The sequence below is a fragment of the Babylonia areolata genome, chromosome 9 (assembly GCF_041734735.1).
Source record: "Babylonia areolata isolate BAREFJ2019XMU chromosome 9, ASM4173473v1, whole genome shotgun sequence".
Classification (NCBI taxonomy): Eukaryota; Metazoa; Mollusca; class Gastropoda; order Neogastropoda; family Buccinidae; genus Babylonia; species Babylonia areolata.
The window spans coordinates 38,488,055-38,506,099 of NC_134884.1; the positions used below are offsets into that span (position 1 = coordinate 38,488,055).

At 46.4% G+C, this 18,045-nt stretch overlaps 1 protein-coding gene across 2 annotated transcripts in view; it reads right to left on the bottom strand.

The window, feature by feature from the left end:
- Positions 1-208: 208 nt before the first annotated feature.
- The window catches only part of LOC143285433 (uncharacterized), a 63,403-nt gene continuing 45,566 nt past the window's right edge, over positions 209-18,045 (bottom strand). For both annotated transcript variants that reach the window (XM_076592698.1, XM_076592697.1), the window contains exons 5-6: positions 8,529-8,809; positions 209-7,815 (exon numbers count right to left, since the gene is read on the bottom strand). In XM_076592698.1, the coding sequence (XP_076448813.1) occupies positions 6,634-7,815; positions 8,529-8,809 (1,463 nt within the window). In that variant the 3' untranslated portion in view covers positions 209-6,633. The remainder of the gene's footprint in view (positions 7,816-8,528; positions 8,810-18,045) is intronic.

Here is an 18,045-nt window from a genome sequence, read left to right on the forward strand (position 1 = left end):
TGTGTGTGTGTGTAAGCATGCGCGCGCGCGCAATGATAAAGTGGATTATTGATCGGGCAGATTTCTACGCTCTGAACCTATTTTTCAGAGAAACTGTAGTAAAGTTTTCGCCCGTGTGTGTGTGTGTGTGTGTGTGTGTGTGAGTGAGAGAGAGAGAGAGAGAGAGAGAGACTCACATTCTTGCCTCAACTGTACGGAAAACAAGTCAATCATTCCAGTTCTTTATTTGCTTTATGAAGACATAATTGTCTCTCTTGTCGTTCAAAGCAAGTGGGAGGAGGGGTTCAGCCACACACCCATGCACACACACGCACAGACTCACACACACAGACACACGCATTCAGACTCCATATAAATCCACATGTACACCGGGTCACTTTCTTACTTCCTCCCTCCCCCCCGCCCACTCTCTCACGCACGCACACACACACACACATGCACCGTCCCTCTCCCGCATCCCCCCCCTCCCCCCCAACCCCATTCTTTTATTATATTTATATATATGTATATACACTTGTACAAATAATACAGGTCATTCGTCGCACACCTTTCAAAAGACCTGACCTGCCCATGTCCTGTTCACCCCTCCAATCCAAGCACTCAAATCACAGCACTGGTCGGGATCATTATCAACATCATCATCATTATACGACACAGACGCCTCGACTTGAAGATGTAGTCATCATCCCACACACTCTTAATTATTAAAAAAAGAAAAAAAAAGTAATCTTTATATATGTAATTATAAAACAATGCTATTTCGTAAAATGGGGGTCGGAGGTGGGTGGATGTAAGAAGGGAAACACATGGAGCTTAGATGGGAGGGTGGGCTAGGGGGAGGAGTGAAAAGGAAGGGTGGGGAGGGGTCGAAGGTGGGTGAAAAGGGACATAACAAAGTATCATCCTGCCTGGAGACGAAGGGTTTAAACAAAACAGACGCAATTTCTATAACCAGAAACTCTTTAATTCAGTACAGAGCATGGGAAAGGAAGAAGAGCAGGGGGGCTGGGGATGTTGGTGGGGGTAGATGGAAGGTAGTGTTCGTATCTCAATTGGAGTGAAGGGGCGTAGAGGAGAGAGAGGGGAGGGCTAGCTCTTGAAGAAACGACTGGAGATGATGATGATAAGAGGGAATAAGTCGACCTGAGCGAGTGAGAGACTCTGTGTGTGTGTGTGTCTGATGTAATTCCCGAAAAAAAACCCCACCAAAAACAACTGGTCAAGCTGTTACCTGGTGAATCTCTCTCCGATCCCTTCGCCCATTTTTTTTTTTTTGACTGCGCCGCTTCCAGGGTGGTGCAACACTAGGCGTATGCGTACTACCTATGTGTTAGTATTTTAATCAGAATGCCTTGGAAATAATTTATCTATGTACCCTATGCATGGGGATCGGAAAAGGATGCAAGGGAGATCACAAATGTATGCTGAGCACGAGTGGTTCAACTCGACCATACGACCCAAGTATTGTCAGTATAATTATATACAGTCATGGGCACCCAGTATTTCTTGAACACAAGAACAAGGTATGGCATCATGCTTAATGAAGTACGCGTTACTTTCTTTTACCTTCCTCTGAAGGTTTGCATTTTTTCTTTCTTTTTTTGCTATCTTAATTTCCCTCTGAAAAAAAAAGAAGAAAATAGTATGTGCTATTTCGTCGGAAAAAAACCCAGCAGCATGTAGTGTCCACTTGTCTTAAAACCTACCTCTTTCTAAAATAGCTGCAACATACCCTTCCTTTTCCGTCTGAAGTTTCTCTAGTCTTCTATACTAGTAACATGTGTTTAAGTCTTTCACTCCTTTGTTTGAGAGTTACGCATGCGTGTGTAAAATCTGGTGTGAAAGCACTTCGATCTGTTTCGGCGCGAGTTTTAACGCTGTGTAAGTAGTTATTCTTATTCTTTTTACAACAAAACCACCAGTTTCACAACCGATCCGTAGGAAACACATTTTCGGGTTATAGTCGTCAAAAAAGGATCCAAACAATAAAGACGTACGAGAATTGTCGGCACCAACCTACGCACACATTCGAGCGATAATTATTGTTGATTCTCTTCTTCTCATTATATAATTCTACAAAAAAAACAACAACAAAAAAAAAACAACAACTTCTGCCGAGTTCTTTCATATGGGTCGGTTTTGAGACACGTACCGGTAAATACGGGATTTGGCGAGCATTTCACCCTGAACTGGAAAGTGAGTGGGCTGCACACGAGCGTCCCCTCCCCCCCCCTTCCACCTAACCCTTCCCACTCCAACCATAAAAAGTGCATCTTCCTTTCCCGTGCAATTCCCTTTCCCGTTATAATTGCCCGAAGCCTTCAACGTCGAACAGTGATGAAAATGGCCGGTTTCCGGGTAGTGACAAGCGGGTGTGAAAGATCTGCAGGCATCAAGGTCGGAGGGGAAAGATGGAGATGGCCGAGTTGGGGGGTCGACGCACTGGTGTGTGTGTGTGCGCACGAGTGCATGGCACACAACGACCCCGGTCCCTTTATTCTTATTAATACAATCTAATTAATATTTAGATTTATTTCCCTCATCCATCTCCACAACACTGTAGAATAGACAGGAAAACCACTGTAGGGGTCCAGGCTTTGGACACGCAACCGACAGACCTGGAAGAGTCTGGTGAACAGTGGTAATGGTTGGCGCCCAATTTACTTTTCACAGAACGGAGGGGGATTAAGATGACACCCGTGAGGTTCATGAGAAGATCCTTTCCTTCACAGACACTTCCATGGGGTGGATAGCACAGTCAGGAGCTGGGATTTGGGCGTGGGGATAGTTGCAATGTTAGGTAAAAAGGAGTTGCGTATTGTGTGGAGCGGAGGTGGATGTGTGTGCGTTGGCAGAGGGGTGGAACTAGTAAGAGGGGTCACTAGACAATCTCATCACTGGAAGTGGTGTGGTAGACAGTAAAACGAGTTTTCAGCTGTGTGAAAGATTGGAGAGGTGTGTGGTGGGTGTGATCACACAAATTGCGTAAATGGAGGGGGCATGGGGGAGCAGTTGCGAGATTAGAGGGTAGATGAATTCAATAAATAATGATTGAGTGGAGCTACACTGGAAATAGTTATGGTTTTTCGCTCTAGAAAAAGGCAGACAGAAGGGGTTAAGTTGGGAGAGTGTAAGATGGGGTAGGGGGGAGGGTGAGGAGGGAAGGGTCAGGCCATTTAATGTGTTCAGCCATTAATTGAAACGCATGACTGTCACAACTCAAACACAAGAGCCCTCTTCAACCACAACAGACAAACAATCACACCACCTCTCTTTCATGCACAGTAAATCTAGGTCATTCATACAGTCCGAATGCACCCACAATAGTAAGCCCCGTGCAAAAACGCGACGCTCTGTGTCCGGTACAGCTAAGTAAAAAGTTCATGTGATCACAGACTGTTTTGTCATCATAATCGTCTTTTTTTTTTTTTAAACTGACATACACAAACACAACTTGTACACATAAACATGCTCATAGAGATATAACAAGCACATACAGACATGAGCATTCATCTCTGTTCTAACTGGGAGCTTTTTATGCTTTTCTAATAAAAATAAACTGGGAGGGGCACAAACGCAATATACACAACACCATTCTAAAAAAAAATATATATTAAAAAAAATTCCTCACACACACACAGACGCTACACATGCTCTCTCACTCAATTACATGTTCACTAATTTCTGTGCACAGGTGTAAACCAAACCTCCACATAGCAAATCTGTCAAAGGTTCTTCGCACCACCATTTGCCTTCATGGAGAAATGAAGAAAAAGAAAAGAACCATGAAGGAAAAGAAAAAAATGTAGAGATTCTGTACTTCACAGAAAAAGTATTGCTAGATGAATGGGGAACATTTTAGCATTTTGTGTTGTGTGGACTGATGTCTTCCAATGGTACATTCACAAATGAAAGAGTTCTGTTGCAACACAGCCACCTGTGATCTTCCATATCGGTATCAGCCTATTTCAGTATTTGTACCCCCCTGTTGATTTTTAGCCCAGGATCAACTCCGGCTAGCCTGGAATCCCCAAAGGGTAAACTTCAGCTAGTCAAAATTACCTGCCACCTCCCTAACCTAGTTCGATTTTTAACCTCCTCTTGTAATGGATATGCAGGTGATTCTCGGCTAGCTTGAAAGGATCTCAAGGGGATAAATCTGGCTCTGTTGGAATCAATGCAGGCTGTCCGTGAAGAATTTGCCCCAAAATTTGTTTCTGTGAAGTTGGTGAGGTGAGGGAATGAGGTGTCAGCATAGGCTAGCCCAGAACAACCCCCCAATCCCCCACGCCTTCAACAGCTTGATGAGTTTCAGTTTCAGTAGCTCAAGGAGGCGTCACTGCGTTCGGACAAAAACCATATACGCTACACCACATCTGCCAAGCAGATGCCTGACCAGCAGCGTCACCCAACGCGCTTAGTCAGGCCTTGAGTTTGATGAAACCTGTGGAAAGAGGGCAATTTTCCAACTGGGGCATTGATCTTGACAAACCACAAAGGCTAACCCAGAATAACCCCAGGGTAAAAAAACAACAAAAACAGCAGGGGATGGGGGTGTGGGGGGTTTGAGGCTGTTGCGCCAGAGTGACATGGTCCTGTACCCAGCTGCCCAGGCTGCGTGACAAAGTGGGTTCAGCTCGAATTCCCTCCACCCAAGTGCATGCATATATTTGCATGAACTTAATTACTGAGTGACTGCACCTTGCTCATGTGATAGAAACTACTGCTGCACTGATGGTAGGTTGTTGAAATGCTGGTGTTAGTCCACAAACCCATTAATAATTTTGCTTCTTCAACCTTTTCACGGTGGCTGGATTGGGGGGGTGGTCAGTCTGGGATGAAAATTGAGCTCATAATTGGAGAACCAAGGAAAAAAACTAACGGCAACTTTGGGTGACATAACAGAACTAGATGTGGTTCTTAACTTCTTTTTGGAATATACATGCAAATAGGTCCAAATTCCATGATTCTGTGTCTGAAATAAAATACTTGCAGCCACTGTTGGATGAAAAACGGTACTGGTGTTTGTCTTCATTTTTACCAATTCTTCTCCCCTTCCCTAATCTTTATTCACAACCTGCTCCTGTGATCCCCCCCCTCCTCCCCCAGCACAATACGCATCCCACCCAATATGGATAGAATGATTCTCTTGTTCTCCATTAACATTGTATCTGAACAATTTCCAAAACAAATCGTTTTCCACAGCATCCCCCACTATTTCACCTTGAAAAAAAAAAATCACCACTATTTTAGCTTAAAAAAAAAAAAATCACAACACAATTGCCTGCTTTGAAAAATACTTCTGTCTGAAGACAGACCAATTTGTAAGAACAGAAGAAGGAAATAGTTCACCTTGACAGTATTAAAGTTAAAATCATGTTTTGGAACTGCTAGACTGTCTTCACTGAGCAGTCATGTCGTGGAAGCGCTGAAAGGTTTCACCAATCTTTCTATGCCATTTCGTTTTTGCGAAGACCAGTTTCATTGGATAATACATAAATCGTTCAGCAACGATTTATACCACAAAGTGGTCAGAGATCATGAAGAACAGATAATATATTCACATAAAAAAAACCCAAAACGGGCACTCTCCCCTTACCAAATAGTTTTTTCTTCCAACCACCTTTGAAAACTCCATGTACTCAGTGTTATGTTGTCACACCTTCCCCCCCTCTACAATCCCATGGCTGTGCCTTTTTTTGAAAAAAAAAAAAAACCCCAAAAAACCTGATCATTCAGCCTTCACTAAACGAACTCCATTAACAGGTATTCAAAAACGTAATGGCTCAGTCATCTGCGAGTGCGATTTTTCCATCAGCGACATACATTTCACCTTTTGACTGCATTCATCCCCCATCCACACATGAGCATCCCAGCATCACAAACTTCGCACAATCACGCTACCCACTCACTCTATCATCACAGATGAAAATCGTGTATTTTGGTATCTGGAGGGGGGTGGCGGGGTTGGGGGATCAGGGGGGTAGGAGATGGGGAAACGCCAAGCCGAGACTGCAGCCATCACCAAGAAAACATTCCATGCTGTTGCTCTGTTTGGCTTTTGTATGCACGTGCATGCCTGCGCACAGACACACACCCACCCAAGCACATACACTCTCACACACGCACCACAGTTATAAACGCAGCAGCCCCCAATTTTTTTTTTTCTTCCCATCTCCATCAGCACGGTGATGGGTCAAAGGTCACAGTGAACACATAGAATCACAGACAACCCTTTTCCAAAGGGAACAACGTCACGGCTCTCACAGCCAAGCCTCAGTAAACAGGTGTTTTTTTTTTTTTTTTAGTTTGTTTCTTTCTGCAAGTGTATCCCTCCGCACCACTCTCTGTTCTGGTCAAGCGGGTTGCAGCCGGCACACATTGACACACACAGCTCCGGTCACAGGCGAGTGTCGACGAACAGAAGCTTGCTGCTGGGGTCTCTTGCACACCACCAGTCAGCTTGTTGAGGAAGCTTGAACAGAGGGGGCTGGGGGGACTGGAAGAAGCAGCAGCTCGTTTTGTGGCAGTAAACGAGGGAGCCGTGAGAGAGAAGAGAAAAGATAGAAAAAGAGGGTGGGGGAGACAGACAGAAAGACTTTGCCCTGGTACGCCACAGAAAACACAAGTTCTTTATGAAGTAGTGTCCTCTCCATGGTGGTGGTGGCCGGTCCAGCCGAAGACCGCCCCCTGGCACGTGGAGGAGGGAAGAGCACCAAGTTGGGCAGAGGGGGGACGAGGAGGGGGAGGAGGACCACTAACATCTCGCGATCTGTCCTCCCCACTGCTGTCGCCACCACCACTATCACACCGGCTGTCCTGCCCTGGCCCTCCACCCGAACAACACACGGCACGGCAGGGCACAGTAGTCCGGGACGATGTCGTGGGCGCAGAGCACACTGCCACCACCTCTCCCGGGGAAGAAGAAGAAGACGACGACGACGACAATGTGGGCAGCAATGTAGCAGAAGATGATGCACAGGCAGGAGGAACAGGAGAGGAGGAGACAACAGGAGGATAGGACGCAGGAGAAGAAGAGGAGGAGCAGGAGATAGGAGCCACCTTGGAGAGGTGTAGTAGGGGCGAGGAAGGGGATGACTGCGTGTTGTCCGTCTTTCTACAAGCACCATGGAAGAGGGACAATCTGGGAGGGTCTGGACCGGCACAGCCTGGGTTGGCACTGGAGGAGGAGGGGTGGTGGAGGAGGGGCCCCTCCACGGACGACGAGGAGGAGGAAGAAGGGGCGTGGCAGTCAAAAGGCGGCGCCATCATGGAGCGACAGCGGCTGACTGCAGTGGACGGCCCCCCCACCACACTGTCCCCACAGAGGGTCCGCTCATGCCCCGGCCAGCTCTGCACGGCCAGCCCCACGGGGGAGGTGGGGCATGGCGCTGACCGACAACCGTAAGTCCCACCAGGTGTAGGAGGGAGGGAAGGAGCGACAGAGTATGGGGGTGGACTTTCCCTGTCGAACACAGTCTTGTTGGGCGGGGGTCGAAACAACAGGTCCGACGAGTGCGCAGAGTAGTGGTGGTGGTAGCGAGGGTGCCGCAAGCCTAGCTGGCTGACAGCATAGCCTTCCTCCCCATCCGGCGACACGGGGATGTTGGGCGGCAGCTCTATGTGGGGGTCTCCCGAAGGGTGAGGAGGATGGGGAGCTGGGGAAAGAAGCGTGTGCGAGGAGCGGGGGAGGTGGGAGGAGGATGAGGACGAGGAGGGCCATGATATGTGGCTGCGATGGCTACTGCTGGGCAGAAGGGCCACAGCCTGCTCACTGCTGCACTCTTGCAGGGAACATGCTCTGGTCACAGAACTCTGAAAAAAAACAACAACCTGAAAAGATGTAAATGTACGTCACCTGCCCAAAAAGCTACAGCTCAATCATCACACACAATGAAAACACTGACTGGCTGATACAGGTGTAGCGCCTGGAACAAAAACATATATATATATATGAACAGAAGGAAACGGAGGTGGGGGAGCACAAATCGCTTTAACATAGCCTCAAACACTGAACACTGGATCAGAAGTCTCGCACTTAACTGACTCTGCCTCCTTTTATAAAAATGACTACATATCTATGTTTTAAACCCATGCTGGGTTGGGAGAGAAGGGATGGAAAGGGAAACAAGAAAAAAAAAAATTACCAAAAAATTTAACTTGCTCCATAGAAAAAAAATCAGCATCTATGGTACAATACCCATGCAAATAACAAACCACAAAGGTCAAGGAGACAGACAGAGTACCCCCAAGAGATAACATGAACAAATAACCGAGAGGGAAAAAGGGGAAATAAAAGTAACAAGTACATTATAATGCAACAACACACACATACATACATAGACAAATATATATATAAATATATATATGAAAAAGATTCTATAGCGAAATTGGAGAAGGGAATTACAGGTCATAAATATATTATACAATAGCTGCACACAGGACAGAAACACACACACACACACACACACACAAAATACTCAAGAAAGAACAAGAAACGAAACAAACATAAGAAAATCTTCCCCAACCTCCGAGCCATGGGACTGCAGACAAGAGGAGCACGGACTGGCATGCCCGAGGCCGCCATGCCCGCGATGATGCTGCTGATGGTGGTGATGATGATGATGCTGATGGTGGTGCTGCATCAGGGGCCCCCGGCCCCCGCCTACCCCCTGGCGGCCACTGGCCCCTCCCCCCTGGTGAAGCAGCAACCAGCGGCGCCGGCCGATGAGACAGACGGCAGAGAGGACCACCACCACAGCCACAGCACAGGACGGGATCACAATGATCTGCACCAGGCTCTCTCCGTCTGCAACATGGCCATTTAAAAAAACATTTAGTCTTGGGTATGTGGGGTGGGTGGTGTTTTTTTGTGTGTGGGAGGAGATGAGCGTTTGTGTGTGTGTGTGCACGCTTGTTGTGCGTGTGCATGGATGCAGCTGGCAGAAAATCAAACTGAAAATTTGGGCTCTTGTAGGGAGACATGGGTGGGGCACATTGGCTTCCCCCTCTCACAAAAACCCCAAAAAAAACCCCCCAAACTCCCAGAAAACGGAGGGTCCATTTTTATGTAAATCTAAAAACAGATTTCCATGCCTAGACGGACGAGTTGCACCCATGCGTGTGGGTGGTATCTCGGCAGACAATGCTGCATCATATAACCTGTCATTCTGATCAAACCAACCAACAGTGAAAACAAGCACACGCATGCCGATACATGTGTTGTCGCCATGGATAACGCTGGCCGTGGAGAATGGGGTGGGGTAGATACTGATAGTGGAGGGAGCTGCAGCGAGAGGATGAGAAAAACAATGTGTACTGGGTGGGTGGGGGACGGTGAAGTGATTGTGGGCGAGGTGACTGTGTGTGCAGAGAAAGCTTCCCCTGCTGATGCATCCCATCATTCTGATCGACGAATGCACACCCACCCATCCGTTCATGATTCTCTCTCTAATGGGGAGCAGGTCATGGTGGATTCAATGACTGCTCTGAAAATGAATGCTTCCTGAGCATTAGAAAACGATTTGCTTGTGCACACACACACACACACACATACTGGCAAACACACGCATGCACATCAGCACTGGTGCACACAAACAGAAACGTTATTACTGTTACCATATCATATCCATTACCTCTTCCCTATTCACAGTTCGTTTCATGGTTTGATTGCTTCATCCATTGTTCCACAATATGCAGGAAGCTTTTGTGTATTATATGGGGGGGGAAAAAACAACCCTCCTCTTCCCCCTAATTTGGTTAACTGATCAGCGCTTGTGGGAGGCAGGGGAGGAGGAAAAATCAGAGATAAACAAAAATATCAGAATTACCTTTATGATCCATCAGAATATATAATACTATAGGCCTCGGCTTTTAGAAATTGCGGTCTCTTTGGAAAATTACTTTCAGATCATCATTTTCAACACTGGCTGTCCCTGCTTTTAGATAATTGCTCCCTATTACTTGTGCAGCCAATCCTTTTTATCTCCACAGACTCTCTGCCAGGTCCAAAAGCAGAAAGTTTTGGACATATCTATTTATGAATAACAATCAAAAAGGTCATCGGGGACAACTATCAGAATGATGGGGAACAAAATGCATGCTGACAGTTCTGTCTTTAGCATTCGCCCATAAATAGTTCGAGAAGTTTTTGTTGTTGTTTTTTTTTTTTGGTTTTGGGATGTTTATTTTTTGCTAGTCTGATACTACTTTTGGAAAGTGCATATCAACAAAGGAGGACAGAGAGAGAGAGAAGAGGATGGGTGTCTTCTGGTTATTAAAGCACTACATGTGCCTGTTACCATTCTGCACCAGTCTTCTTTTACACCACCATAGCCCCTGCCCACCCCTCCAAGACTTCTGCTTTCGTGGGCTGCAGTTCACTCGCTGTACCACAGAGTTTTTACATGCCTCGCCATTTGTATACCCTGCCATGCAAACAGCTATGCTCCATTTTCGGGAGTGTGCATGCTGTATCTATATAATTATATATTGTGTATATATACATATATTTTTCTTCTTTTTTCTGTGACCCATCGAACGCGGACATGGATGACTGGACTTTGAATGCTGCGCATCTGATCTTCTGTGACGGGCGCAATAGCCGAGTGGTTGAAGCGTTGGACTGTCAATCTGACGGTCCCGGGTTCGAATCACGGTGACGGCGCCTGGTGGGTAAAGGGTGGAGATTTTTACGATCTCCTAGGTCAACATATGTGCAGACCTGCTTGTGCCTGAACCCCCTTCGTGTGTATATGCAAGCAGAAGATCAAATATGCACGTTAAACATCCTGTAATCCATGTCAGCGTTCGGTGGGTTATGGAAACAAGAACATACCCAGCATGCACACCCCTGAAAACGGAGTATGGCTGCCTACATGGCGGGGTAAAAACGGTCATACACGTAAAAGCCCACTCGTGTGCATACGAGTGAACGTGGGAGTTGCAGCCCACGAACGCAGAAGAAGAAGAAGATCTTCTGTACACGTATACACTAGAGGGTACAAACACTAGACACTTAACAAGCAAGGCACTATGACCGGGACTCGAAAGAGGGATCCTCAGATTGAAAGTTGAATGCTTTAACCACTTGGATGTTGCGCCCTTCTCGAAGGAACTTTGTTAATATCTCAGTGAATGCAGGATAATAATAATAATGGTATTTATATAACGCTGAATCTTGTGCAGAGACAAATCAAAGCGCTTTCGCACCAGTCATTCACACGCATGCATAACTCTAAAACTGTAGAAACTAAAGACAAGGAAGAGGCAGGCAAGGGAGGCTATTTTGGGAAGAGGTGGGTTTTAAGGCCAGACTTGAAAGAGCTGAGTGTGGAGACTTGACGAAGCGAAAGAGGAAGTTCATTCCAATTGCAAGGTCCAGAGACAGAGAAAGAACGGCGGCCAACAGTCGAGTGTTTGATGTTGCTGGGGCAATCCACAAAAGACAGTAATGACGCATGCCACTACAAACTGCTCTTGCGTCCTTTCAGAGATCACACTTGTGCAGGATTCAGTTCTTTACACTCTGCTTTAATCAACGTTGACACCCATCCTCAAGTGGTATGGCCGACCGGGGTAAATGTCCAAGGTAAGTGGGACCATCTGAAGCACTACACTGAAACCACCAGAACAACATCTCAATGGTACAGAAGAATAAGGACGAAAACCAATCGCTTCACCAATAGCCTTCCCCCAAAACAGTCAATGCCCTGTCTCTCGAACAAATCCAGTATGATAATAGAATTGTGCAATCAACAACCATCTACCTGAACCATCTACATGTAATATGCGGCTTCTGTTCAAACGTGTGTGTGCGCGCGCGCAATACGTGCATGTGTAAGTATGCACGAGTTTCTGTATTGATATGCACTTGTATCTATCCTAATTTCTACTGTATCTGTCTTTGTGTATGATTTTGGATTTATGTTCGTACCTTGTTATGTACTGTACACCCCAATATTCCTTGTGACCCCAGTACACTTGGTAATAAAGACATTCTATTCTATTCAGATAGGCAGTGAAACTGTGCTGTGAAAACACAAAACTCTGTATAAGGAACAAGGATTCTTTCTTTCTTTTTTCTTTTATCAAACCACCATGGGTTCTTCTGCAGGAACATTACAAAAGCCATCAGAGGACCTGTAAATATGACAAGTTTGAAAGCGCAAAGACCAGCATCTTTTCAGGCACAACAAATACGACAGCTTTTCACAGGTCATAAAAATAACCCTTCTGTAGAACCCTGTTCAACACTGGACCATTGGACCCGTTAAAAAAACCAACAAAAAAAAACAACACACACTGAAAAGCATCCCCCAGAAAGTCATCAGGAAGCAAGCATGATAGCAACTTCAGGCTTCAATTCCTACTGTAAATACGGAATGCTTCATTGAACTGACACCCCCCCCCCCCCTCCAAAACAACAAAAACCAAACCAACCAAACAAAAAACAACAAAAACCCCACAGACAAACACAACAAAACAACCCACATACTATCAATCTCTAATCAACGTAACAAACAACAGAACGGTGAAGTAAGTGATCAGCAAGATGTGCAGCATCTGAATGGGACAGGTGGGGGCGTTAAACCAAAAAAACGCTGGTAATTTTGTTCACGAATAAAGAATCTCCTCATCATACTTATTTTCTCAAACTGTTTAACACAGATAAAGCAGCAAAAATTAAAAAGATCATAAGATTAATCAATTTAATGTCTATCTTCATAATATTTCATATGCCTCACTTTCGTAAACGCAGTCCAGACTTGTCCAGACTCCTCCAGACGGCATGATGCATGCTGTGGATACAGTTCTATGTCACAACAGAAACATCCAATCCGTGGCACTTTTTTTTTTGGTTTGTTTTTTTTTTGTTTGCATGTATTAATTATTATGTTCCATGTCACTCTGTTGCGTAGGAGGAAGGGCAAGCTTTTATCCAAATTTGGTACTGTCAAAGTAAACCATGAGAAAATTAACTTTTAACAGTTTACCACACATACGCGCACACGCGCGCGCGCACACACACACACACACACTGATACACTGGCAACCCAAACATTGTGTCATTACACAGACAAGTTCTGTGTAGGCATAAACTTGAGCTAATAACACAAAAATAACCAACAACAAAAAATGATGTCGTAACACTGACTGAAGAGGAACACGAAAAGGAAAAAAGGTAAAGAACAAAAATGTTTTTGATCACACCAATAGAACCAACACAAAGAGAGAAAAGGGGATTTATGAAGAAAAAAAAAACAACAAAAAGAAAGGGAGACAGAAATGAAGGAAAGAACATGTATCAGTGTAGATGAAGACGACCGAAACAAGCCGGAGAAAAAAAAAAAAAAAAAAAAAAAAAAAAAAAATCTTGACCCGATCCCAAACCCCTCTTTTTTTCAACGCATATCCTTTACCACACCATTCACCACTACAGACAGACCAACAGAAGCAGTCGTCTAAACACAGACTCGCCGACCTTCATTCCGACCTCCATACCGAGCGATCTTCACATACCAACACCCCCCCCCCCCACCCACACACATCCACCCTCTTCCGCCCTCGCTTCCCCCCTTGACCCCTACTACTACCCTGTTACCTCCTGTCCCTAAAGCACCCTCACCCCTCCCTCCCCCCAAACACGAAGTAGCGCTTCTAATTTGAGAAGAGGATCTGTGCAGACTGGCCAGTCAGCGCCATCCCCCACCCCCCCTCCCCCCACCACACACACACAAAACCCCCTATTCCCGTCTGGCGCTGGTCAGTCCGGACGTCTGTCAAAGCCGGCAGGCTTGTAGCTGTCTGGGCTGTCGGCCAACTATTTCACCTTTTTGCTTGACCCAGATCGCGCGCGTGCGCACACGTGTGTGTGTGTGTGTGTGTGTGTGTGTGTGTGTGTGATATTTTCAAGTTATAATTGTGTGTGTGTGTGTGTGTGTGTGTGTGTGTGGAGAGAGAGAGAGAGAGTGGTGTGGGTGCCTGATGGTATGTGCGTGAGTGTGTGCCTACGCGTGTACGTAAGCGTGCATGTGCACGGGTTGAGGAAGAGAGGTATGGGAAGAGGGCATGGAAACCCAACCTTCTCACACTTAATTTTTTTAAAAATAATTTATTTTTATTTATTTATTTTTTTGAGAATTAAAAACAGAAAACAGAAAGTTTTCTTTCTGTTTCACGTTCAATAATGGAAGCATACCCCAGCCGCAAACACACACACCGACGCGCCTCCCCCCCGCCCCCTCCCCATTTATTCCCCTTCATTTTATGTCAATGTTTTACGCGCTTACGATAACAGCTTATAACGTGTGTGTGTGTGTGTGTGTGTGTGTGTGTGTGTGTGTGTGTGTGTGTGTGGTTTTGTTGTTGCAAAAGAAAATAAAACCTTCAGGGTGCGTCTGTTCTCTCTCCCTCTCTCTCAGCTTATCAAAGAAAGGAGTGGGATAAAGTTCAACGAATTTCTTGACGCAAGATTTAGATATAACATTGCTCTATTAATTTCGTTCACACATCCGCGATTCTAACAGACCGTCACAGTGGCCAACTAAAATGTCCTGCAAATCATTATTTCGACATCCTCTGTAAAGACTTTGATAAAAATGGAAAAATGTTGGCGGCAAAGAACAAAGTATTTGTACAGCTTTATATATATATATATATATATATATATATGTGTGTGTGTGTGTGTGTGTGTGTGTGTGTGTGTAAAACACATATAAAATATTGCTTGACATTATGGGCAGATTTTTTTGTGTTAGCATATTTCCCTATTGAAATTTTGTCTGAAGAAAAATAAACGAAATAAAAATTAAAAAAAAAAAAGAAGAAGAAGAAGAAAAGACCGCTGCATTTTTTCGTTTTGTTCTCTTTTCTTCTCTCTCCCAATCCCCTCTGCCTCCTTTCTCTCTCTCTCTCTCTCTCTCTCTCCACCTCTGTCTGTCTCTCTGATGTCAAAGCGTTTGTGGGTGACAGCTCCCTTTCTGGCCAATTTCACCGCTTCACTGGGCAAAAGACAAGTCTGGCGCTTGGTGCAAAGAGATGCATCGACAGGCTGATGCCCGATTCCTGATCCCTGGACTTGAAGGCAGCGCACCACAGGCCAATAACAGACAGCAGCACCCCTGTGAAACGTTCTTTCGTCTTTTTCGATCGGCCGAGATTGGGTAGGGTGGGGGGTGGGGTGAGGTGTGTGGGGGCGGGGCGGGGAAGGGGGGTTACATAAGCGGGTCGTGGGCAACCACAGAGGATGATGAGAGAAGATGGGGAGGACGGGATTTTTAAATTATTATTATTTTTTTTTTTTAATAAGGCAGACAGCTCTGTTGAGGAAGGGGGAGTGTAGGTGGTGATAAGGAAAGGAGCGGAGGGAGAGACAGAGAAAGGAGATAGCTGTGTGTGTGTGTGTGTGTGTGTGTGTGTGTGTGTTGGGGGGCTGGCAGGGGGGAGGGACGTGAAAGAGAGAGACATTTTTGTTTTCTCAAAAGACAGTGGAAGGGGTGGGGGCCATGATTATGGCATATGTCTTATGATTATTATACCTAAACACCCCCCCCCTCCCCCACTCCCTCATCATTAATCCTGCTGATCAATCGTGTATTTACACTAAAGTCTGTGTTTTCCAATGCACAAAGGTTGTCTAAAGTGCAGCAGTAGCAATATCCAATCACTCACTCACTCACACACATACACATTGAAGCTATCATCCCAAACACACACACGCACAACTTCCTGTGCACACACACACGTTCTCGTTCGGGCAAAGCAATCGCTCATACGCTGTTACCGTCATAAATAATCAATGTAAACACCACACCATCCATCAGATTTATTAAGAGACAGTAGAATCTATGGAAGTGGGGTGGGGGTGGGGGGTTATTCACAGAACGAGTTTGGGAGAGAATGGAGCGGAAAAGGAACGTAACGGGATTTTCAAAGTTTATTTATTCTTTCTTTTTTCTTCTTTTTTTTTTGTTTGTTGAAGTGCAAACGGAGTAACACTAACAGTCAATGCCGTGGTAACTACAATTGTGACATCAACATCGCCATCATCATCATCTGCATCGTCATAGCTATCGCAAGTCATCCATCAACATGCTCCTGCAACACCCCCCCTCCCCCCCCCCACCACCACCACCCCTCGTCCCCTCTCCCCCATGCGGCTTGGGTTAATCCAAACTCTGCAAAACCTGCTTGCTCTCGGCGTCTGCCCATCCACACCCCACATACCCACTCACTCACCCTCTCGCTTTAGCTGTTTTCGGGTTGATTCCCTCCACCCACCCTCTACATATATCCCATTCCCCAAACCCCTTTCCCCCCCACCCCTCCACCCATTTCTACCCCTCTCTTTCAGGCTGGCATGGCTTCGTCAATCAAAAAAATAAAAGAGATGACGGGACGCTTCTGTTTTTCTCTCAACTCCAGACTGGATCCCCTAATTCGTCCCTCCCTTCCACTCCCTCTCTCTCTCTCTCACACACACATGCACGCACACAGAGCCGCAAAGGACGAACAACATGCCCTGCATGCCCCGACTCTAATCATGCAACGCACTCTGTGCACCTCCATCCCCCACCTTCCTTCCCACCCGCCTTCCACCCAGCCCACTCCCCCCCCCCCAAAAAAAAAAAACCACACACACAAAAAAACAACAACAAAACCCCCCAAAAAAAACCCAACAACAACAACAAAAAAAACCCACCAACTTCCAATCCCTCTGATTTCTGTCGGGTGGGCGGTGCTGTGAGATTTGAGAAGGACAAAAAACATGCAAGAAGAAAACTATACCGACATGCAGGGAAAGAAAAGAAAGGCCCCTCCAACGCACCACCATCACTACTTCTCCTCCTCCACCACCAACAGCAGAGACAGGGGGGTGGGGTGGGGTGGGGGCGGAGGGGCTGCGGTTCAGACAGTGCGCTGGCATTATTATTATTACCGTTGCACCCCCTCCCCACACCCCCTCTCTCCCACACACTCTCCCCTCTCCCTCTCGACCTTATACACCCCTTATCCTACCATCCCTTTCATCCCGGTGCAGAAGTGGCTTCACGCCTGAGCTAACTCGACTCCTCTCTCCCTCCCCCTTTCCACCCCACTACACCCTCTGTCTGTCCCTCCACACCCACTCCACTTCCAACCCCCCCCCCACCCCTTCTTCCCTCCACCCCCTTAGACCCGGTCGCTCGGTGCACAACCAAGTGCATCAATTCTGATGATGATGGCATCAGTATTGAGGGGGTTAGTGGTGGAGGGGGGGGCGGACGGGGGCGAGGGAGGGGGAACGTGGCGGCAGTGGCTGCCTCTGTGTCCTTTTATCTTGAAGTCCTCGTCGGCTGGGCCAAGCGCTTACGTCACCGACTCGGCTGGGTTGATGGATGGATGGTGGTGGTGGTGGTGGCATTAACAAACAGGGAGGGGGAGGGAGGAGGTGGAACAGTGCGAGTGAAATAAAAGACTTGAAAACACGTAAAATCATATCCGAAGGCGAGACGGAAACAGAGAGAGGGAAGAGGAGGAAGGTGGAAATTCTCAGAACTTTAATTTCTCAAGAAGTGACAGGGAGAGAAAGTGAGAGAGAGAGAGAGAGAGAGAGAGAGAGAGGGGGGGGGGGGGTGGCGGCGGCGGGAGGGAAGGGAGATTTGAGTGAGAGAGATGGGGGGGGATTCTTAGGAACTTTATTTCCCAGGGTGAAGGGAAGAGAAAGAAATATTGAAAGAGAGAGAGACAGAGAGAGAGAGAGAGAGAGAGAGAGAGAGAGAGGGGGGGGGGGGAGAATTATCGTCTCAAGCAGAGACGGAGAGGGAAAGAGAAAGCGTGAAAGCGAGAGAGGGAGAAATTGAAAATTCTCAGAACTTTATTTCTCAGGGAGAGACGGGGAGGGGAAAAAGAAAGAAAGAGAGAGAGAGAGAGAGAGAGAGAGAGAGATGAGAACTACGCGAGTTCATTAAAAACTGGAGACCAATTTCCCTGTTAAACGTTGTCTGTACGACAGGCTCAGCATGCATCGTCAATAGACCTAATAATAGGTTTTGGTCAGATGCA